The sequence below is a fragment of the Gobio gobio genome, assembly GCF_949357685.1.
Source record: "Gobio gobio genome assembly, chromosome: 12".
Taxonomy (NCBI): domain Eukaryota; kingdom Metazoa; phylum Chordata; class Actinopteri; order Cypriniformes; family Gobionidae; genus Gobio; species Gobio gobio.
This window is the reverse complement of record NC_137105.1, coordinates 25,362,605-25,379,697: the sequence shown is the minus strand read 5'-3', so window position 1 is coordinate 25,379,697 and position 17,093 is coordinate 25,362,605. Positions and strand designations below refer to the sequence as shown.

Genomic DNA, 17,093 nt, shown 5'->3' with positions numbered 1-17,093 from the left:
TAAGGGGCCGGTGCGGAGAAGATCGGGCAGCAGTCGAAGGCAGGAGCCTAGACAACCCGATCCCTGGACACGGAAACTGGCTCTTGGGACATGGAATGTCACCTCACTGGCGGGGAAGGAGCCTGAGATTGTGCGTGAGGTTGAGAGGTTCCGACGAGAGATAGTTGGAATCACCTCTACGCACGGCTTGGGCTCTGGAACCACACTCCTCGAGAGAGGATGGACTCTTCACCACTCTGGAGTTGCCCATGGTGAGAGGCGGCGGGCTGGTGTGGGTTTGCTTATACCCCCCCAGCTCTGCCGCCATGTGTTGGAGTTTACCCCGGTGAACGAGAGGGTCGTTTCCCTGCGGCTTCGGCTCAGGGATAGGTCTCTCACTGTTGTTTGTGCCTACGGGCCGAACGGCAGTGCAGAGTACCCGGCCTTTTTGGTGTCCCTGGGAGGGGTGCTGGAAAGTGCTCCGACTGGGGACTCCGTCGTTCTACTGGGGGACTTCAACGCCCACGTGGGCAATGACAGTGACACCTGGAGGGGCGTGATTGGGAGGAACGGCCCCCCTGATCTGAACCCGAGTGGTGTTCAGTTATTGGACTTCTGTGCTAGTCAAGGTTTGTCCATAACGAACACCATGTTCAGGCATAAGAGTGTCCATCAGTGCACATGGCACCAGGACACTCTAGGTCGTAGGTCAATGATCGACTTTGTGGTCGTTTCATCTGACCTGCGGCCGTATGTCTTGGACACTCGGGTGAAGAGAAGGGCGGAGCTGTCAACTGATCACCACCTGGGGGTGAGTTGGATCCGATGGCGGGGGAGGAAGCTGGACAGACCCGGTAGACCCAAGCGTACTGTAAGGGTCCGATGGGAATGTTTGGCCGAGCCCCCTGTCAGAGAGATCTTCAACTCCCACTTCCGGCAGAACTTCGACCGGATCCCGAGGGAGGCTGGAGATATTGAGTCCGAATGGACCATGCAATCCCCGAACTCAGTGGTGGACACCGGAAGTAAGGGATGCCGTCAAGCTGAAGAAGGAGTCCTATCGGGCCTGGTTGGCTTGTGGGACTCCTGAGGCAGCTGACATGTACCGGCAGGCTAAGCGGACTGCAGCCCGGGTGGTTGTGGAGGCAAAAACTCGGGCCTGGGAGGAGTTCGGTGAGGCCATGGAAAAGGACTATCGGCTGGCCTCGAAGAGATTCTGGCAAACCGTCCGGCGCCTCAGGAGGGGGAAGCAGTGCCCTACCAACGCTGTTTACAGTGGCGATGGGCGGCTGTTGACCTCAACTGGGGATATCGTCGGACGGTGGAAGGAATACTTTGAGGATCTCCTCAATCCTGCCATCACGCCTTCCATTGAGGAAGCAGAGGCTGGGGGCTCAGAGGAGGACTCGTCCATCACCCGGGCTGAAGTCACCGAGGTGGTCAAGAAACTCCTCGGTGGCAAGGCACCGGGGGTGGATGAGATCCGCCCTGAGTACCTCAAGTCTCTGGATGTTGTGGGGCTGTCTTGGCTGACACGCCTCTGCAACATCGCGTGGCGGTCGGGGACAGTGCCTCTGGGATGCCAGACCGGGGTTGTGGTCCCTCTTTTTAAGAAGGGGGACCGGAGGGTGTGTTCCAACTACAGGGGGATCACACTTCTCAGCCTCCCCGGGAAAGTCTATGCCAGGGTACTGGAGAGGAGAATACGGCCGATAGTAGAACCTCGTATTCAGGAGGAACAGTCTGGTTTTCGTCCGGGCCGTGGTACACTGGACCAGCTCTATACCCTCTACAGGGTGCTGGAGGGTTCATGGGAGTTTGCCCAACCAGTCCACATGTGTTTTGTGGATTTGGAGAAGGCATTCGACTGTGTCCCTCGCGGCATCCTGTGGAGGGTGCTCGGGGAGTATGGGGTCCGGGGTCCTTTGCTAATGGCTGTCCGGTCCCTGTACGACCAAAGCAGGAGTTTGGTCCGCATTGCCGGCAGTAAGTCAGACTTGTTCCCGGTGCATGTTGGACTCCGGCAGGGCTGCCCTTTGTCGCCGGTTCTGTTCATAATTTTTATGGACAGAATTTCTAGGCGCAGCCAGGGGCCGGAGGGTGTCAGGTTTGGGGACCACACGGTTTCGTCTCTGCTCTTTGCGGATGACGTTGTCGTGTTGGCCCCTTCTAACCAGGACCTTCAGCATGCACTGGGACGGTTTGCAGCCGAGTGTGAAGCGGCTGGGATGAGGATCAGCACCTCCAAATCCGAGGCCATGGTCCTCAGTCGGAAAAGGGTGGTTTGCCCTCTTCAGGTTGGTGGAGAGTTCCTGCCTCAAGTGGAGGAGTTCAAGTATCTAGGGGTCTTGTTCACGAGTGAGGGGAGGATGGAACGGGAGATTGACAAACGGATCGGTGCAGCTTCTGCAGTAATGCGGTCGATGTACCGGTCTGTTGTGGTGAAGAAAGAGCTAAGCCGTAAGGCGAAGCTCCCGATTTACCGGTCAATCTACGTTCCTACTCTCACCTATGGTCATGAGCTTTGGGTCATGACCGAAAGGACAAGATCCCGGATACAGGCGGCCGAAATGAGTTTTCTCCGCAGGGTGGCTGGGCGCTCCCTTAGAGATAGGGTGAGGAGCTCAGTCACTCGGGAGGAACTCGGAGTAGAGCCGCTGCTCCTCCACATCGAGAGGGGTCAGTTGAGGTGGCTCGGGCATCTGTTCCGGATGCCTCCTGAGCGCCTTCCCGGGAAGGTGTTTCGGGCATGTCCAACCGGGAGGAGGCCCCGGGGAAGACCTAGGACACGCTGGAGGGACTATGTCTTCCGGCTGGCCTGGGAACGCCTCGGTGTCCCCCCGGAAGAGCTGGAGGAAGTGTCTAGGGAGAGGGAAGTCTGGGCATCTCTGCTTAGACTGCTGCCCCCGCGACCCGGCCCTGGATAAAGCGGAAGAAGATGGATGGATGGATGTCGTCTGATTCCTTTGGAGGGATTGCCCACAGCCATGGAGACTGCTGAACTTATGTTCAACCATATCTTCAGATATTACAGGATTCCCGAGGGCATTGTGTCAGATAGAGGGCCACAATTTATCTCCAGGGTATGAAAAGCCTTCTTCTCACTCCAAGGTGTGACCGTCAGCCTCTCCTCTGGATACCATCCGCAGTCGAACGGGAAGACCCACCACCGGACTCGCACCCTTCCAGTGTGTCAGGGGAACCATCAGGATGTGCCAGCGGTCGACCACTGGTTCCGAGAGAGCGAGAGGGTCTGGGACTCCGCACACCACCAGCTTCAACGGAATTTCTAGGAATTTCTAGAATTTTCCCTGTGCAGACACAGAATGACAGCCGACCTTCAACTTTCCAATGCCCCAGCATACCAACCAGGACAGAAGGTCTGGCTGTCCACCAGGGTCATCAGGCTGCGTCTGCCTTGCCGGAAACTGAGTCCCAGATTCATTGGCCCCTTTCCCATCGTCAAGCAGATCAACCCTGTCACCTATCAACTTCAGTTACCCCCTCAGTACAGAATTCATCCCACCTTCCATGTCTCTTTGTTGAAGCCTCATCACCCCTCTGTTTCTGTCTCCACAGAGCCTGGCGCAGCCGCTGAAACCCCCCTTCCTCTCATCCTAGAAGATGGTGCTGCCTACCAGGTACATGACATCTTGAACTCCCGACGCCGTGGTGGTCTCCTGGAATACCTCGTGGACTGGGAGGGCTACGGTCCCAAGGAATGCTCATGGGTACCACCATGACGTCGGGGTCCTTGGCCCTCAGGAGCGGCCCGTGGAGGGGGGGAGGGGTAATGTTCGCACGTGACGTCGGGGTCCTTGGACCTCAGGAGCGGCCTGTGGAGGGGGGAGGGGTAATGTTACAGACACGCCAGGCTCCACCGTCACCCAATCACAGCGCACTCCTTCACCCGAATACTGATCACGCACACCTGCACCCCCATCAGCACAGCAATCACCAGCAGCACAAAAGACACACTCACTCACACAGTCTTCATCTGGTCTCGTTAGCATCAAGTGACCTGTATACTCACCTCTAGGACTGCTCAAGCCACTTACCTGTCTCCAGTGTGTCTCCTTATCTCCTTCGTTGTCCTTCGTCTCGTGTGAGTTCTCCTGAGTCTTCTCCGCTCCAGTCTGTCTCCAGCCCGCTACCTCTGCAAAGAACAAGGACAGTATCACTGAGTCATCCACATCTGTCTCCTGGCAATTCCACGTTCACTCACCTGCACTGCCGTTCACTCTTCTGGTTGTTCAATAAACATCCGTTACCTGCATCCCTTTGTCTCTGTCCCTTCTGTGCTGTAACACCTGGAAGTTTTATATTTTTTTATATTTTAAACAAACAATATTTAAGTCTCTGTGGTCACAGCCTTAACATATCAACTCCGTCATCGCAGTGTAAAAGTTTCTGTAAATAGTTGTGGGATAAATCTGGCCATTTTTATATGTTTATTAAAACAGCTAAAAACTAAATTGCTCCATTGTACAACACATGATTAAGGTTGAATTTTTATTTTATTTTGTCAACTTCCTCAGACATCAACTCCGTCAGGTTTTGTCTGATATTTGACAAATGCTTTCAAAAAGTCTGTATAATGTGATTTAATAAGTTTTTTGCATATGGGGAATTCTTCTAATGCGGTTTCATGGTTCTATTTACATATATATATATATATATATATTTGGCCTCAGCTCAACATTTGTCAACACTGTCAGTATTTGTCAACTTCGTCAGTATTTGTCAACTCCATCAGTATTTTACACTGTCAATTTTGAAAGAAATGTCTTAACATTTTTACACAATAAATTGAAAAAAGAATAAAACATCAATGGAACTATGATGATATGTCTTAATTACCTAAGAACTTTGGTGATATATGTTTAATATTAAAAGGAGGGAGGATAATTAAGGAATTTAGAAACTGGGTTGTTCATAATAGTGTGAAAACAAACAAAAAATAAACAGAGATGTATTTTATGATTTAGATTTAGATTTTAGATTTAGATTTTTAGATTTTACATAGTTAGCATGCTTTTTAGTGTGTCTGACAGAGTTGACACAAATTAAGTAATGGACTAAATAAATATAATTTTTTAGCAAAAATATTGAGAAAAAAACCTGTTCCCTTACATGGTTTATTATCTGAGACCAATTTTTAATAATGTAGTGTTAGTTTTTATTTGTTAACATCTAAAACATGTTTTGTCCAGTGATATACTTAAAATAGTTGTTTAAGTAGTAAAACAATACAAACACAAACAGGGCAAAAGTTTTTCAGTAGTTGTGGAACTCCAGTAAGTAGGCTGTTAAGGCTATTTTATTTGCTTTAAACATCAGATGAAGTGATTATTTTCTCTTTAAAACAGACAATGCAGAGTTATTAATAAATTAGCAATGACAAAAATGACAATGTATTTTTCCATGAGTCTGATATATTTGCGATTTATTGTTTGGTAGATTGTTGTAAGTCACCCTCTACAACGAACACGGCGATAAGCCTCTGTGTGAACTGATATTAGGCTAATATTGTAGGTCTATTGCCGTGTTTGGTTTTGCTCAATATGTGGAAGAAAAAAGATCATTTAACTTATATTTAAACAACAATTGCTTTGCGTTGTTGGCCAGATTAAATGACAGAGGAATTAAAAATGGACATGAGATCATTTTTCAGTGCACCAAAACGCCACACATATCCTTACAAGTACAATTTTGGCTGTACTATTTGTGTCCCCTTCAAAAAATGTATGTTTATTGCCAAGTTTGATGATTGCACTTAACTTAAAATATTATTTATTTATTTTATTGCTTATGTTATTGCAATGCTGTGGTTGTCTCTATGAGTTATAGCATGTACATTTAGAGTGCATTTGGTACTTCACTCTAAAAAATGCTGGGTTGTTTCAACTAATTTTTGGGTCAAATATGGACACAGCCATCTGTTGGGTTTAAAATTGTAATTTAATTGTAAAAAAATTATTGAATACAAATTTTATTCAATTAGTTTTGTCAAGATATGACTACTTTAATTTTTGTTGTTTAACTAAAATTGATTGGTAGTTGGCACATAATGTATTGTAAAAATAAAAATAAAATAAAAAATGAAGTAGTTACCTGTTCTGAGCAAAATACCTTGCATACTCAGGTAGGGGTTGATACAGCGGATAGTTGGGCTGTGGATGATTTGCAGGCTGCTTATGCCAGTGATATAAAACCTCTGGTGGGTATTCATCTATAAAGACAATACATATGACCATACATGGTATTTAATGGCAAACACATAATTAAATTTCTACACAATTAATAAACAATCTAGACAAAAGTTAAATAGAAATAGAGAAAGGAAAACTAAAATAATTAGGGAAAAAAACATTTCATAAGGCATGCCTTTAGATTCAATTTTATTTAACCATTAAACGGATTTGGGTGATGGATGATATCTGATGAAAACAAAATGCTTATGATCTCCATGCAAAGCAGAAAGTTTTAAAGGGGTCATGACATACCCTTTTTTATTAGAATATGTTCCTTTAAGTTTACTTATAATGTTAGTAAAGTTTATTTGCAGTCAAATATTTCCTTATATTTGCAAAACATGAATATCCCCCACCTCATTCTGTCCCCAGTGTTTTCTCTTCGCCGCTCTCTGTCTCAACTGCCGTATGTGTGTGCGTAACAGTTCACTAGTTACTCAAGTCCATGCAAATGATGAGTTAGACTAACTGTCCTGAGTACGCTGCTTTATTGATCCCTTCGACATGACTTTCAATGTTGCAGTGAACATAAATACTCGGGTCATTTCAACAGAATATAACAAAAACAAAGAAGATACACTCACCTAAAGGATTATTAGGAACACCTGTTCAATTTCTCATTAATGCAATTATCTAATCAACCAATCACATGGCAGTTGCTTCAATGCATTTAGGGGTGTGGTCCTGGTCAAGACAATCTCCTGAACTCCAAACTGAATGTCAGAATGTGAAAGAAAGGTGATTTAAGCAATTTTGAGCGTGGCACGTTCGAAAAAAAGACAAAAAAAAATCAATAAAAAAGAAATCAAAAGAAATGCAAAAAAAGAGGAAGAGAAAGAGAAAAAAAAAATCAGAGTAACAATTGATTTCAAGCTTAATTGTAATTCAACATGGATATGAGTGAGCCAAAAGTCCAACTTGGAGCATCAGCTGCCCCAGACCCCCCACAATGGCTACAGGCTGTGCTATCACAACAAAATAAGCAACTCCAACATGCCATTTCACCACTGCTCCAAAGATTGGAAGAGACAGAGGCTAGTTTATTTGCTCTCATGCAGCAGCCCCATACCAGCAAGGTAACACATGGTCCTCCCCCACATGAAGACACTACCACACTTGCAGCTGCACCTGATATAACACTTATGATGGACAGAGATGGCACAGGGCCTTCGGATGCTGAATGGCTTTTTGCTGCTGAACTCGCAGTCATTGATAGACATGTACGAAGCCCAACTAGTCCAACTTCCTCCACACCTGGCCCTGATGTAAGACCCAGAAGCCATACTATCAAGATCACCAGTGAGAGTGCCCCTGATTACCACCTGAGGGCACTCCACCACGGACTGTCACTCCATCAAGGACTACATCTCCTATAATCCTTTGCTCGGACTCATCAGCACTCATTGTTTGCACCTGTGTCACATTTACCTCATTACCTCAGCCTATATATACCATGTTCACTCAGTTATTCACTGCGAAGTCTTGTTTTTTGTAATACTGCATTTTTGAGCATTCTCCCTGGTTTCTTGTCTCTTGGTCATGGATTACTTGCCTGTTCTGTTGATTACCCTTTTGCCTGTCTCTCCTGCCTTGTTTGCCTGTTTGGACTGCTTGCCTGTGTATGACCTTTTGCCTGTTTTTGACTACGATTGTGGATTATCCTTTAATAAAGCTGCGTTTGGTTTCTCAGCCTTTGTGTCTCGGAGCAGTTACGTTACAGAAGACTTCGCCATACAATGAATCCAAACGCAGCTTTATTAAAGGATAATCCACAATCGTAGTCAAAAACAGGCAAAAGGCCTGTAGAGCCTGTTAGCCTGGCTGATGGAGTGTCTTCAGGCAGCATCATGTATAACATTGAACAGAGGATCCCTGTCAGGCTGTACAATGTTACAGCTTACAGTAGACCCTTATTACGGGGAGTCTGTTTGGGTGTGGTCATCGAAGCATATCCTTGCGCTCAAGAGGAGGGAGAGAGAGCCGACTCAGCTCCAGTTGATGGTCAGTTGTATGCAAAAGGTGGGGATTCAATGCCACAAGACCCTGACAATGAGCCTCCAGGTGAGCACAACATAAGAAGGGTGTCGTCACCAAACGCTACTTCCAGAACACCTAAGACAGTTGTTTCCTTCTGCAAGCGAAACGCTCACTGAACAGCAACAGGAGATGTTAGTGGCTCTGTTGAGTGAACACCAAGAAGTTTTTGCAGCAACTGATGATGATCTTGGGAAGTTCTCTGCTCTGCAGCACAGCATAGACACAGGAATGTCGAAGCCTGTGTACGACGTACACCTTTAGGGTTCAGGAATGAGGAGGAAACACATCTCAAGAAAATGCTCGATTCAGATATTGTTGTCCCCTCTAGCTCAGAATGGACATCCTCTATTGTTCTCATAAGGAAAAAGGATGGGGGTGTCCGCTGGTGCATAGATTATCGCCAGCTTAATAATCTGACCATGAAGGACCCATATCACCTACCAAAAATAGAGGAATGCCTGGATGTGCTGAGTGGTGCAAAGACATTCTCGACACCTGACCTACAGTCAGGATATTGGCAGATTGAAATTAATCAAAAAGACAGATCCAAGACTGCTTTTGTGAAGAGGTATGGACTGTATGAGTACACCAGAATGCCATTTGGATTATGTAACGCACTCAGCACATTCCAGAGGGCCATGGAGCTGGTTCTACGAGGGTTGCAGTGGGACACTTTGCTGATATACCTGGATGACATAATAATCTTCAGTGAAGATGTGGAACAGTGTATTGAGCGCCTTGCAGAGGTTGCAGGAATATGGACTGAAGCTGAAGCCCTCAAAATGCCAGCTGCTAAGAGATAAAGTCCTGTTTCTTGGTCACGTTGTGAGCGGCGAAGGAATTAAGACCAATCCAGCCCTCATTAATGACGTTAAGGACTGGAAGACCCCAACCAGCGTCCAGGAACTCCAGTCTTTCCTGGGTCTCTGCAACTATTACAGGAGGTTTGTTGCCAAGTTTGCTGAAATCACTACACCCTTGACAATGCTACTCAAGAAAGGGACTCCATTCTCCTGGGAAGAAGAGCAGCAAAAGGCCTTCGAACACCTTAAAAGGAGTCTCACAACTGCACCCATCTTGGTGTTCCCAGTTACATCAGGACAGTTTGTCCTGGACACCGATGTATCCAACCAGAGCATTGGAGCAGTGCTTTCACAGTTACAGTGGGGGGAAGAGAAAGTTCTCATTTGCCAGCTGTCTCCTCACACCAGCTCACCAGGGGTACTGTGTCACACCTAAGGAACTCCTAGCAGTTGTCAGATTCACAAGACAGTTCCGCCACTATTTGCTGGGGTCTAACTTCATACTCAGGACGGATCACAGCAGTCTAACGTGGCTATACAGGTTTGAAGATGTTGATGATGTTATCCCCTTGGGGGTAAGGCGCACACACTCTCTTAACTGTCAGAATGAGGATGGTTGTCACTCCCAGTCATGTTAATGAAGTAGATGATGACAACCCAGGTCCTTCCTCAAACTGGCTGCAGCCCCAGGGCCTTGAACATCTCAGGGAAGAACAGTTAGCTGACCCAGACCTTTCAGTTCTCCATAAATGGATGTCTGATGGTTCTTTGCCTGTTAAGGAAGAGGTCATGATGCAGAGCCCTGCGGTTCGCAAGTATTGGCTGTGTTAGTCTCAAGTGGATATGTGAGAAGGGATCCTCTATTACTGTTGGGATGATGTCACTGGAGGTATGTCGACTCTGCGCTTACTTGTTCCCGTTTCCCTAAAGAATGAGGTTCTCCAAGCCTGTCACAATCCAGCACAAGCGGGTCATGCAGGGGAGGAAAAGACTCATGCGCCTCCGCAGGTATTACCACTGGAACAATATGGGGAACGATGCATGTCAACCCTCCTGCAGATGATACGGTGTTACATGGACCAAAGTCCACGGAATTGGGATGAACATCTTCCCTTACTCACTGCGGCATACAGGAGCACTGTGCATTCAGCGACAGGCTTCACACCAAATCAGCTGATGCTGAGGCGAGAAGTTTGTCAGCCACATGACATCTGGTTAAGGACAGCTGAGGTTACCAGGGAAGCTAAAGGTCCGTCTGAGTTTGTCCAGGAACTTCAAGCTAACTTGCAGCAGGCTCATCAAGTGGCGCACAAGAAATTACACTCCGCTCAGACTCGCCAGAAGAAAGTCTATGACTTACGAGCCAGAGAGAAGTCCTATCAAGTAGGTGAACTTGTTTTAGTGAGGGTCAGTAGCAGGAGAAAGGGCTACAGTCCAAAACTACAAGCCCCGTGGCAAGGGCCATTCATCGTCACAGCATGCCTTGGACCGGTGCTCTATCGAGTCATGGACAGGCGGAGTGAGAAAGTACTGCATCATGATCGCTTACAACCCTATCTAAGTGACCACATACCTGCCTAGATGCAGCGTCTGCGGCACAAATACACCTGCACCGAGGAAGGCTCACTGGTTCCAATAGCTGCTCAGGTACCTGTAGCCACAGAGGCAGAAGCGCAAAACCCTTCACTCACTGACAACCCTGTGTCAGAAGAGCCTCCAACCCTTCTTGTAATGGACTGTAACTGTGATCCTGATTAGTGGTCGACTGATTCATCGGTTTTGCCATTAAACGGCACCAATAGCTGATTGGTGGAACAATCGGTTATCAGCAAAAATCCATACCGATAGTTTTTCCGTGTTGCGTCCGTTGCTGGAGCAGCTGAGACGGATGCGCTGTTATTACACAGTACAAGAGCTCTGAGAAGGGTCTGATGGTATTATATAGCATGAGAGCGGCCTCTAGAGACGAAATAAAAACTCACTGATGCCTTGTGTTTACATTCACACGTGAGGCTGCTCGTTGCACGGAAAGCACATGCTGCACAGAGAGCACTGACACATCAGATGCGCATTTAAAACACGACAGTGAAACGGTATGAATACAAAGCACTACAGTACTTGTTGCCAAATAATTATAAACAGGGCTTGACATTAACTTTTTTGCTCACCAGCCACTGTGGCTAGTGGTTTTCAAAAGTTACTAGCCACTCAGCATTTTCACTGGCCACAATTTTACTGCTTGGAAATTACATTTTATATGATTAAATATGACTTTGGCATGCTTAAATTACTTGATTTTGAGTAATTTTACTTGATTTAGAAGATTTAAAACCCTTTCAAACTTTCAATGCAGAGTGACCACCCAGATCAAGACTACAGTGTAATAAAAGAACAAAGAAGCAAATTACAAAAACAATAGTACATTTCTCTAAAAAATATACAGTAGGTTTATTTAATATGTATGCATTTATTTAACTCCTGTAGTTGTTTGATTAACATTAATGACATTGTAACGAGTATGAATAAAGTGTGGCCCCTTTAAAGGGTTAGTTCACCCAAAAATGAAAATTATGTCATTAATTACTCACCCTCATGTCGTTCGACACCCGTAAGACCTCCGTTCATCTTCGGAACACAAATGAAGATATTTTTGTTGAAAGCTGATGGCTGAGAAAGGCTTCAGATAGGCCTCCATTGGCATTCAGTACATTTACACTCACAAGACCCATAAAAGGCACTTAAAACTTCGTTACAAAGTCCATCTCACCACAGTGGCTCTACAATAATTTTACGATGCGACGACAATAGTATTTGTGCGCAAAAAAAAAATCAAAATAACGCCTTTATCCAACTTGTTCTTGTCTTCCGTGTAGGCCTCCACGACGCATGCGCGAGAATATGACGCAGATCCGGCGTTCGGACACATGACCCAGAAGCGATTTGTTTACAAGCAGAGGAAGACGCGCGTATCTAAGCTGTTGGATTCTACATTGATCGTGCTTTAGATCTCGGCGTAGTGCTCAAATGGGGCTAAAGTGTGCATTCCATGGATTCCCGAACGCCGGCGCTACGTCATATTCTCACGCATGCGTCGTGGAGGCACACATGGAAGACAAGAAGAGGTTGAATAAAGTCGTTATTTTGATTTTTTCTTGCGCACAAAAACTATTGTCGTCGCTTCGTAAAATTATTGTAGAGCCACTGTGGTGAGATGGACTTTGTAACAACGTTTTAAGTGCCTTTTATGGGTCTTGTGAGTGTAAATGTACTGAATGTCAATGGAGACCTATCTGAAGCCTTTCTCAGCCATCAGCTTTCAACAAAAATATCTTCATTTGTGTTCCGAAGATGAACGGAGGTCTAACGGATGTCGAACGACATGAGGGTGAGTAATTAATTACATAATTTTCATTTTTGGGTGAACTAACCCTTTAAGAGTGCGCGCACTATTTTTTACCGGTCCAATCAGCGAACAGAGATTTTAAGTTGTGTTTTGTTTACGTTTTGTTATGTTTGTTAGGTAGTTGTCCGTGAGGGGCTGCCGCTAAGTTGAGTTTCATTTTGTGTTTATTATTTGATTAAAAGTTGTTAAACGTTCGCCGGTTCCCGCCTCCTTCTTCCCTGAACAAACGAACTCCGTTACACGGAGCAAGAACAATCACTGCTGAGTTTTGTTGGTGGCCAAGATTTTGTGGTCCGGGAAAAGTATTTTTCAGCTCGCTCCGTTAGTGGTGAAGGAGTTGGCTGAAGCCGTATATCCTTTTTAGACCCCTGCAGAGCACCATGCGGTTGCGTGCGCTGTAATTTGGATGCATTTCTAGACTTGTATTTCTTTAAATGCTGGCAAGTGTTTAAAGAGCAAAATATTTCATCACCATTCAAAAAAGAAAAGCACGTAAACATTTGAACATTTGTTATTTACGGCAGCATTTATTCTTATCATACCAAGCATATGACATTTTATTTACAGCATATATAATCATGTTATGATTGCACGAGATATGCACCACGAGAGCAGCGCGTTCCAATCACAAAACTCTCCTCTCCACCGTGAAAAAATAACAATCCGAATGCACGAGGTTTTATCACTGACACTGAGGTGGTGTGCACAGTTAATGTGAGAATCAAAGGAGAACGGCGCGTGACATACGTCACGACAAAACGTTAGCGATTGGTTAGGCAGATCCAGAGTGACTCTTGGCAGATCCAATAGTTTTAAACTTCAACAGAGTACCCGCCTTCAAGGAAGTAAACGCTTGTCAATGGAGAGTAGCCAGACTCTATGTACAAATTAAATGTACGAGAGTCTGGTAAGACCAGGCTAGTTATTACCCACCTGTTTACGTACACTTAAACCATAACTGACTGTGTTCATGCGAGATACTCCACACGACAGAAATTGACATCTGTGTGCTTCTGAGCGCTTCTGTTGTGTGTCATTCCGCGATTCTGCCTATCCCGCCTTCACTAACTGCAAGTTAATCGATAAAGAAGTGTAATTGAATTGTAAATTTGCAATTTTGTGAATTGTAATATTTTGTGATACAACGGTCTTGGCATTTAATTTGGCTGTAGGCTGAAATTATATTTTCAACCCGCCAAAGTGGCTAGTGGGAGTGGCTGCCTTACCCGCCACAGCTTAAATCTACCCGCATTTGGTGGGTTGGCGGGTATTAATGTCAAGCCCTGATTATAAAGAAATTAATTTCTTGACTAGATGCTGCATTAACAGGTAAATAACAGCAGTATGTATGTTTGTCAATGAGGCTGAGAGGACGCTAACATTAGCAGTACCACAAGCAGTTTAAACAATGTGATAAAAACATACGCAAGTCCGACCCAAATGTTGCATCTATAAAATTAGCGAGAAAACAAACTGTATCATCATGCTGCCGACAGAAACATAAACAAAGCAGAAGTGCATTCGTTTTTTATGAGATAATCTCAGAAAAAAAGCAGACTGTTTGGATTTGTATGAAATGGTAACACTACAATAAGATTCCATTTGTAACATTAACTAAGGTTAATAAATGCTGTGGAAGTATTGTTCATTGTTAGTATGTTCATTTCAACATTAAATTGAGTTTGAATTTTTATTTTTATCTGTTAACCTTGGTTAATGCACTATGAACTAACATGAATGATCAAGGTACAATTTAATTGCTCATATTAATACATGCTGTAAAAATGTATGCATAATGTATATAATTCATGTAAGATAATACATCCTTGTTGCATAGGGACTTGCATAGTGACTTGCATAGTGTTACCAATGAAATGTACATGCATGTTTCTAGGTTATAGGTAAAGAAACAAATTTGACCTGTAATATTTTAATGTTTAAATTATTTTCTGAAGAATTTGTTCTGTTAGAACTTCTCATTTTAATATTCATATTTATATGTTTTTAATTTAGCACATTTTCATGGATCAGTACTGTTTTTTTATTTCTTGTAATACAGTTCAGCACTGTTTTACTTATGTTTTTTTTTTAATCCAGTATCCATTTTACAAATTATCGGTCGATTAATCGGTTATCGGCAAGTGCGGTCCAACCTAGTTATTGGTAAAATCCACTATCGGTCGACCTCTAATCCTAATCCCTGTGGAAATGAGGGAACGAAGACAAAAAGAGGGCGATGGCAATGGATGCAGAATCTGCCCTAGTGCCTATGCTAATAAGTATTTAAAAAAGGCCTACATTTATTTCATACTAACTATACTACAGACCCATTAATATATTTACTGACATATCGCTTGAGACTGATATAAATATTATAATTAAACTTTATTTGAAGTTCTTTATTGCACAATGTATATTTCTAAATATTAAGCCTAAAAAGTGTTTAATGTCACTATTACTAAGGATAGTATGATCACTGTATAATTTAAATGCAAGATATTTAAAGTGTACCTAAAGTATACTTAAAATAATTCCACTTTAGCACAATCAAATATACTTAAGTATATCTTTAGTTGGACCTCAGCACTATTTATGGATAAATGAAAGCTTTAGCATAAGTTCTGCCGGGAAGACTTAATTGTCACGTCAATTCAACTTTTTATCTATCCAATCACATTCTAATACTTGGGTATAAAAGATCGGTAACTACTCATGTCTGAGTTCGCAGATGCTGACGCTCCAAATCACCGCCATCCTCCCCACCACCTCCAAGTCAAATCCTTCCCTACATCCACCCCACCACCACCACCAGGATGGTCCCTTCCATACCTCACGGTGGGGTCGGCTGCGCCTCTGCCTTTGTCTTCAGGCAGGATATGCAGAGTCCGGACCCTCAGATTGCGAGCTACGGACGGGGCCTATGCCAAAGTACTTTATTGCTTGCTGGGTTGTTAATAAATGGATAATTGTCACAGTATTTATTCTCCCGAGTCTTTCTGGTAGAACTAAAGTGTATTAAATACAAAATTACTTAGTTCCAATTTAGCACATTTTAAGTATAACAATTTAGTATACTAAAAGTACAATTTCAGGGTTTTCCTCCTCTAGGAGACACAACATATATGAGGTTACATGAACTAGTAGTTTGCTCATAAGATATGCATAAAACAAAATACCATACAAGAGATGCTTTACAAGACGGTTATATTCAAACACACAATGGGCCCTATTTTAATGATCTGAAACGCAAGTGTCAAAACGCGAAGCGCAAGTAACTTTGTGGGCGGGTCTCGGCGCTGTTGCTATTTTCCCGGCGGGATAAATGGCTCTTGCGCCCGGCGCAAATCTAAAATGGGTTGGTCTGAAGTAGCTTCATTATTCATAGGTGTGGTTTGGGCGTAACGTGAATAAACCAATCCGAGCGTCATCCAACATTCCCTTTAAAAGCAGGTGCGCAAGTTCCATTATGGATTGCTATTATTATGGCGTATTTACCAGGCGCACGCCAGGAGCGGTTCACAGCCGAGGAGACTGATGTTCTTGTAAGAGCAGTGAAAAACAGAGAAGTGAAGTTGTCATGTTGTACATTATGGTAAAGGTGATTTCACAGTCTTTTTTTTCTTTCAGTTTTTTCAGTTTTTCAGTCGATTTTTTTTCCTGGTTCTTGACGGACAAACCAATTTGTCAGATGTCCTTATATACATATGTCTTGCCACTATTGGGCAAACAGGTCTTATCCTTAATTATTACAATTAGCCTGAATCATTTGTAAGCTAGATTTATGCCTATTTTTTCACATCTTCGTGGCACACCACAATGATTTCCGTCATCTCATGTGTTAATATTTTTTTAGTGTAACAATTTATGATTTGCAAAAATAACTGTTGCATCTGTGTAGATTACATGAGCAAAGTGTATGCGCGTTGTGCACGCTATACATTATGGTCAAGCATGCGCCCTTAAAATAACATAATGAACAACGCGCAACGCGCCACTGACTTTAGACTAGGTTTTTTCTGGTCAGTGGCGCAATTGTTTAATGGAACAGCAAAATAGCACCAGGGATTGTTTGCGCCGGAACACGCCTCCTTTTTTGCGCTGAACCGCCCAGGGAGCGCAAGTTCATTCACTAGTTTAGCGACGTGCTTCTGTGGAGGGAAAAGCGCGCTTTGCGCGGGTGCAAAATAGGAATGACACATGCGTCGGTGTACAAAGTCAATTGCGCTGGGTGCAAGATAGGGCCCAATGTCCTGGGGTGCATGTTAATTTATAGAATGGTTTGTCAATAACTTGAGGCAAAAGCGTGTGTATTTACAGGCTTTGTGTCTTAAATGTGGCCTTTTCAATCCCCCTCCTTTCCAATCATTATTCCTCCTCACTGTGGTAGACATTTGCATCTGGCCGCCTCCACAACAACACATGATGATTACTTTACCTTGGTACTTCCATAACCCATCTAACCCAATTTTTCCCTAGTGAAAAATAAATATACTAAAATGTATTTGAAATACATTTATTTTATGCTAAAAATACTACAAATATATTTATATTTATGTACTTAATATAAATACCATGAAATTGTACTTAAGAAAGTATAAAATAAGTTGTTTTAGCAGC

General features: G+C 44.0%; 1 protein-coding gene across 3 annotated transcripts in view; it reads right to left on the bottom strand.

The window, feature by feature from the left end:
- The window catches only part of traf3ip2a (TRAF3 interacting protein 2a), a 102,837-nt gene that overhangs the window by 68,843 nt on the left and 16,901 nt on the right, over nt 1-17,093 (bottom strand). For all 3 annotated transcript variants that reach the window (XM_079831517.1, XM_079831518.1, XM_079831519.1), the window contains one exon: nt 6,094-6,211. In XM_079831517.1, coding sequence (XP_079687643.1) covers nt 6,094-6,211 — 118 coding nt within the window. The remainder of the gene's footprint in view (nt 1-6,093; nt 6,212-17,093) is intronic.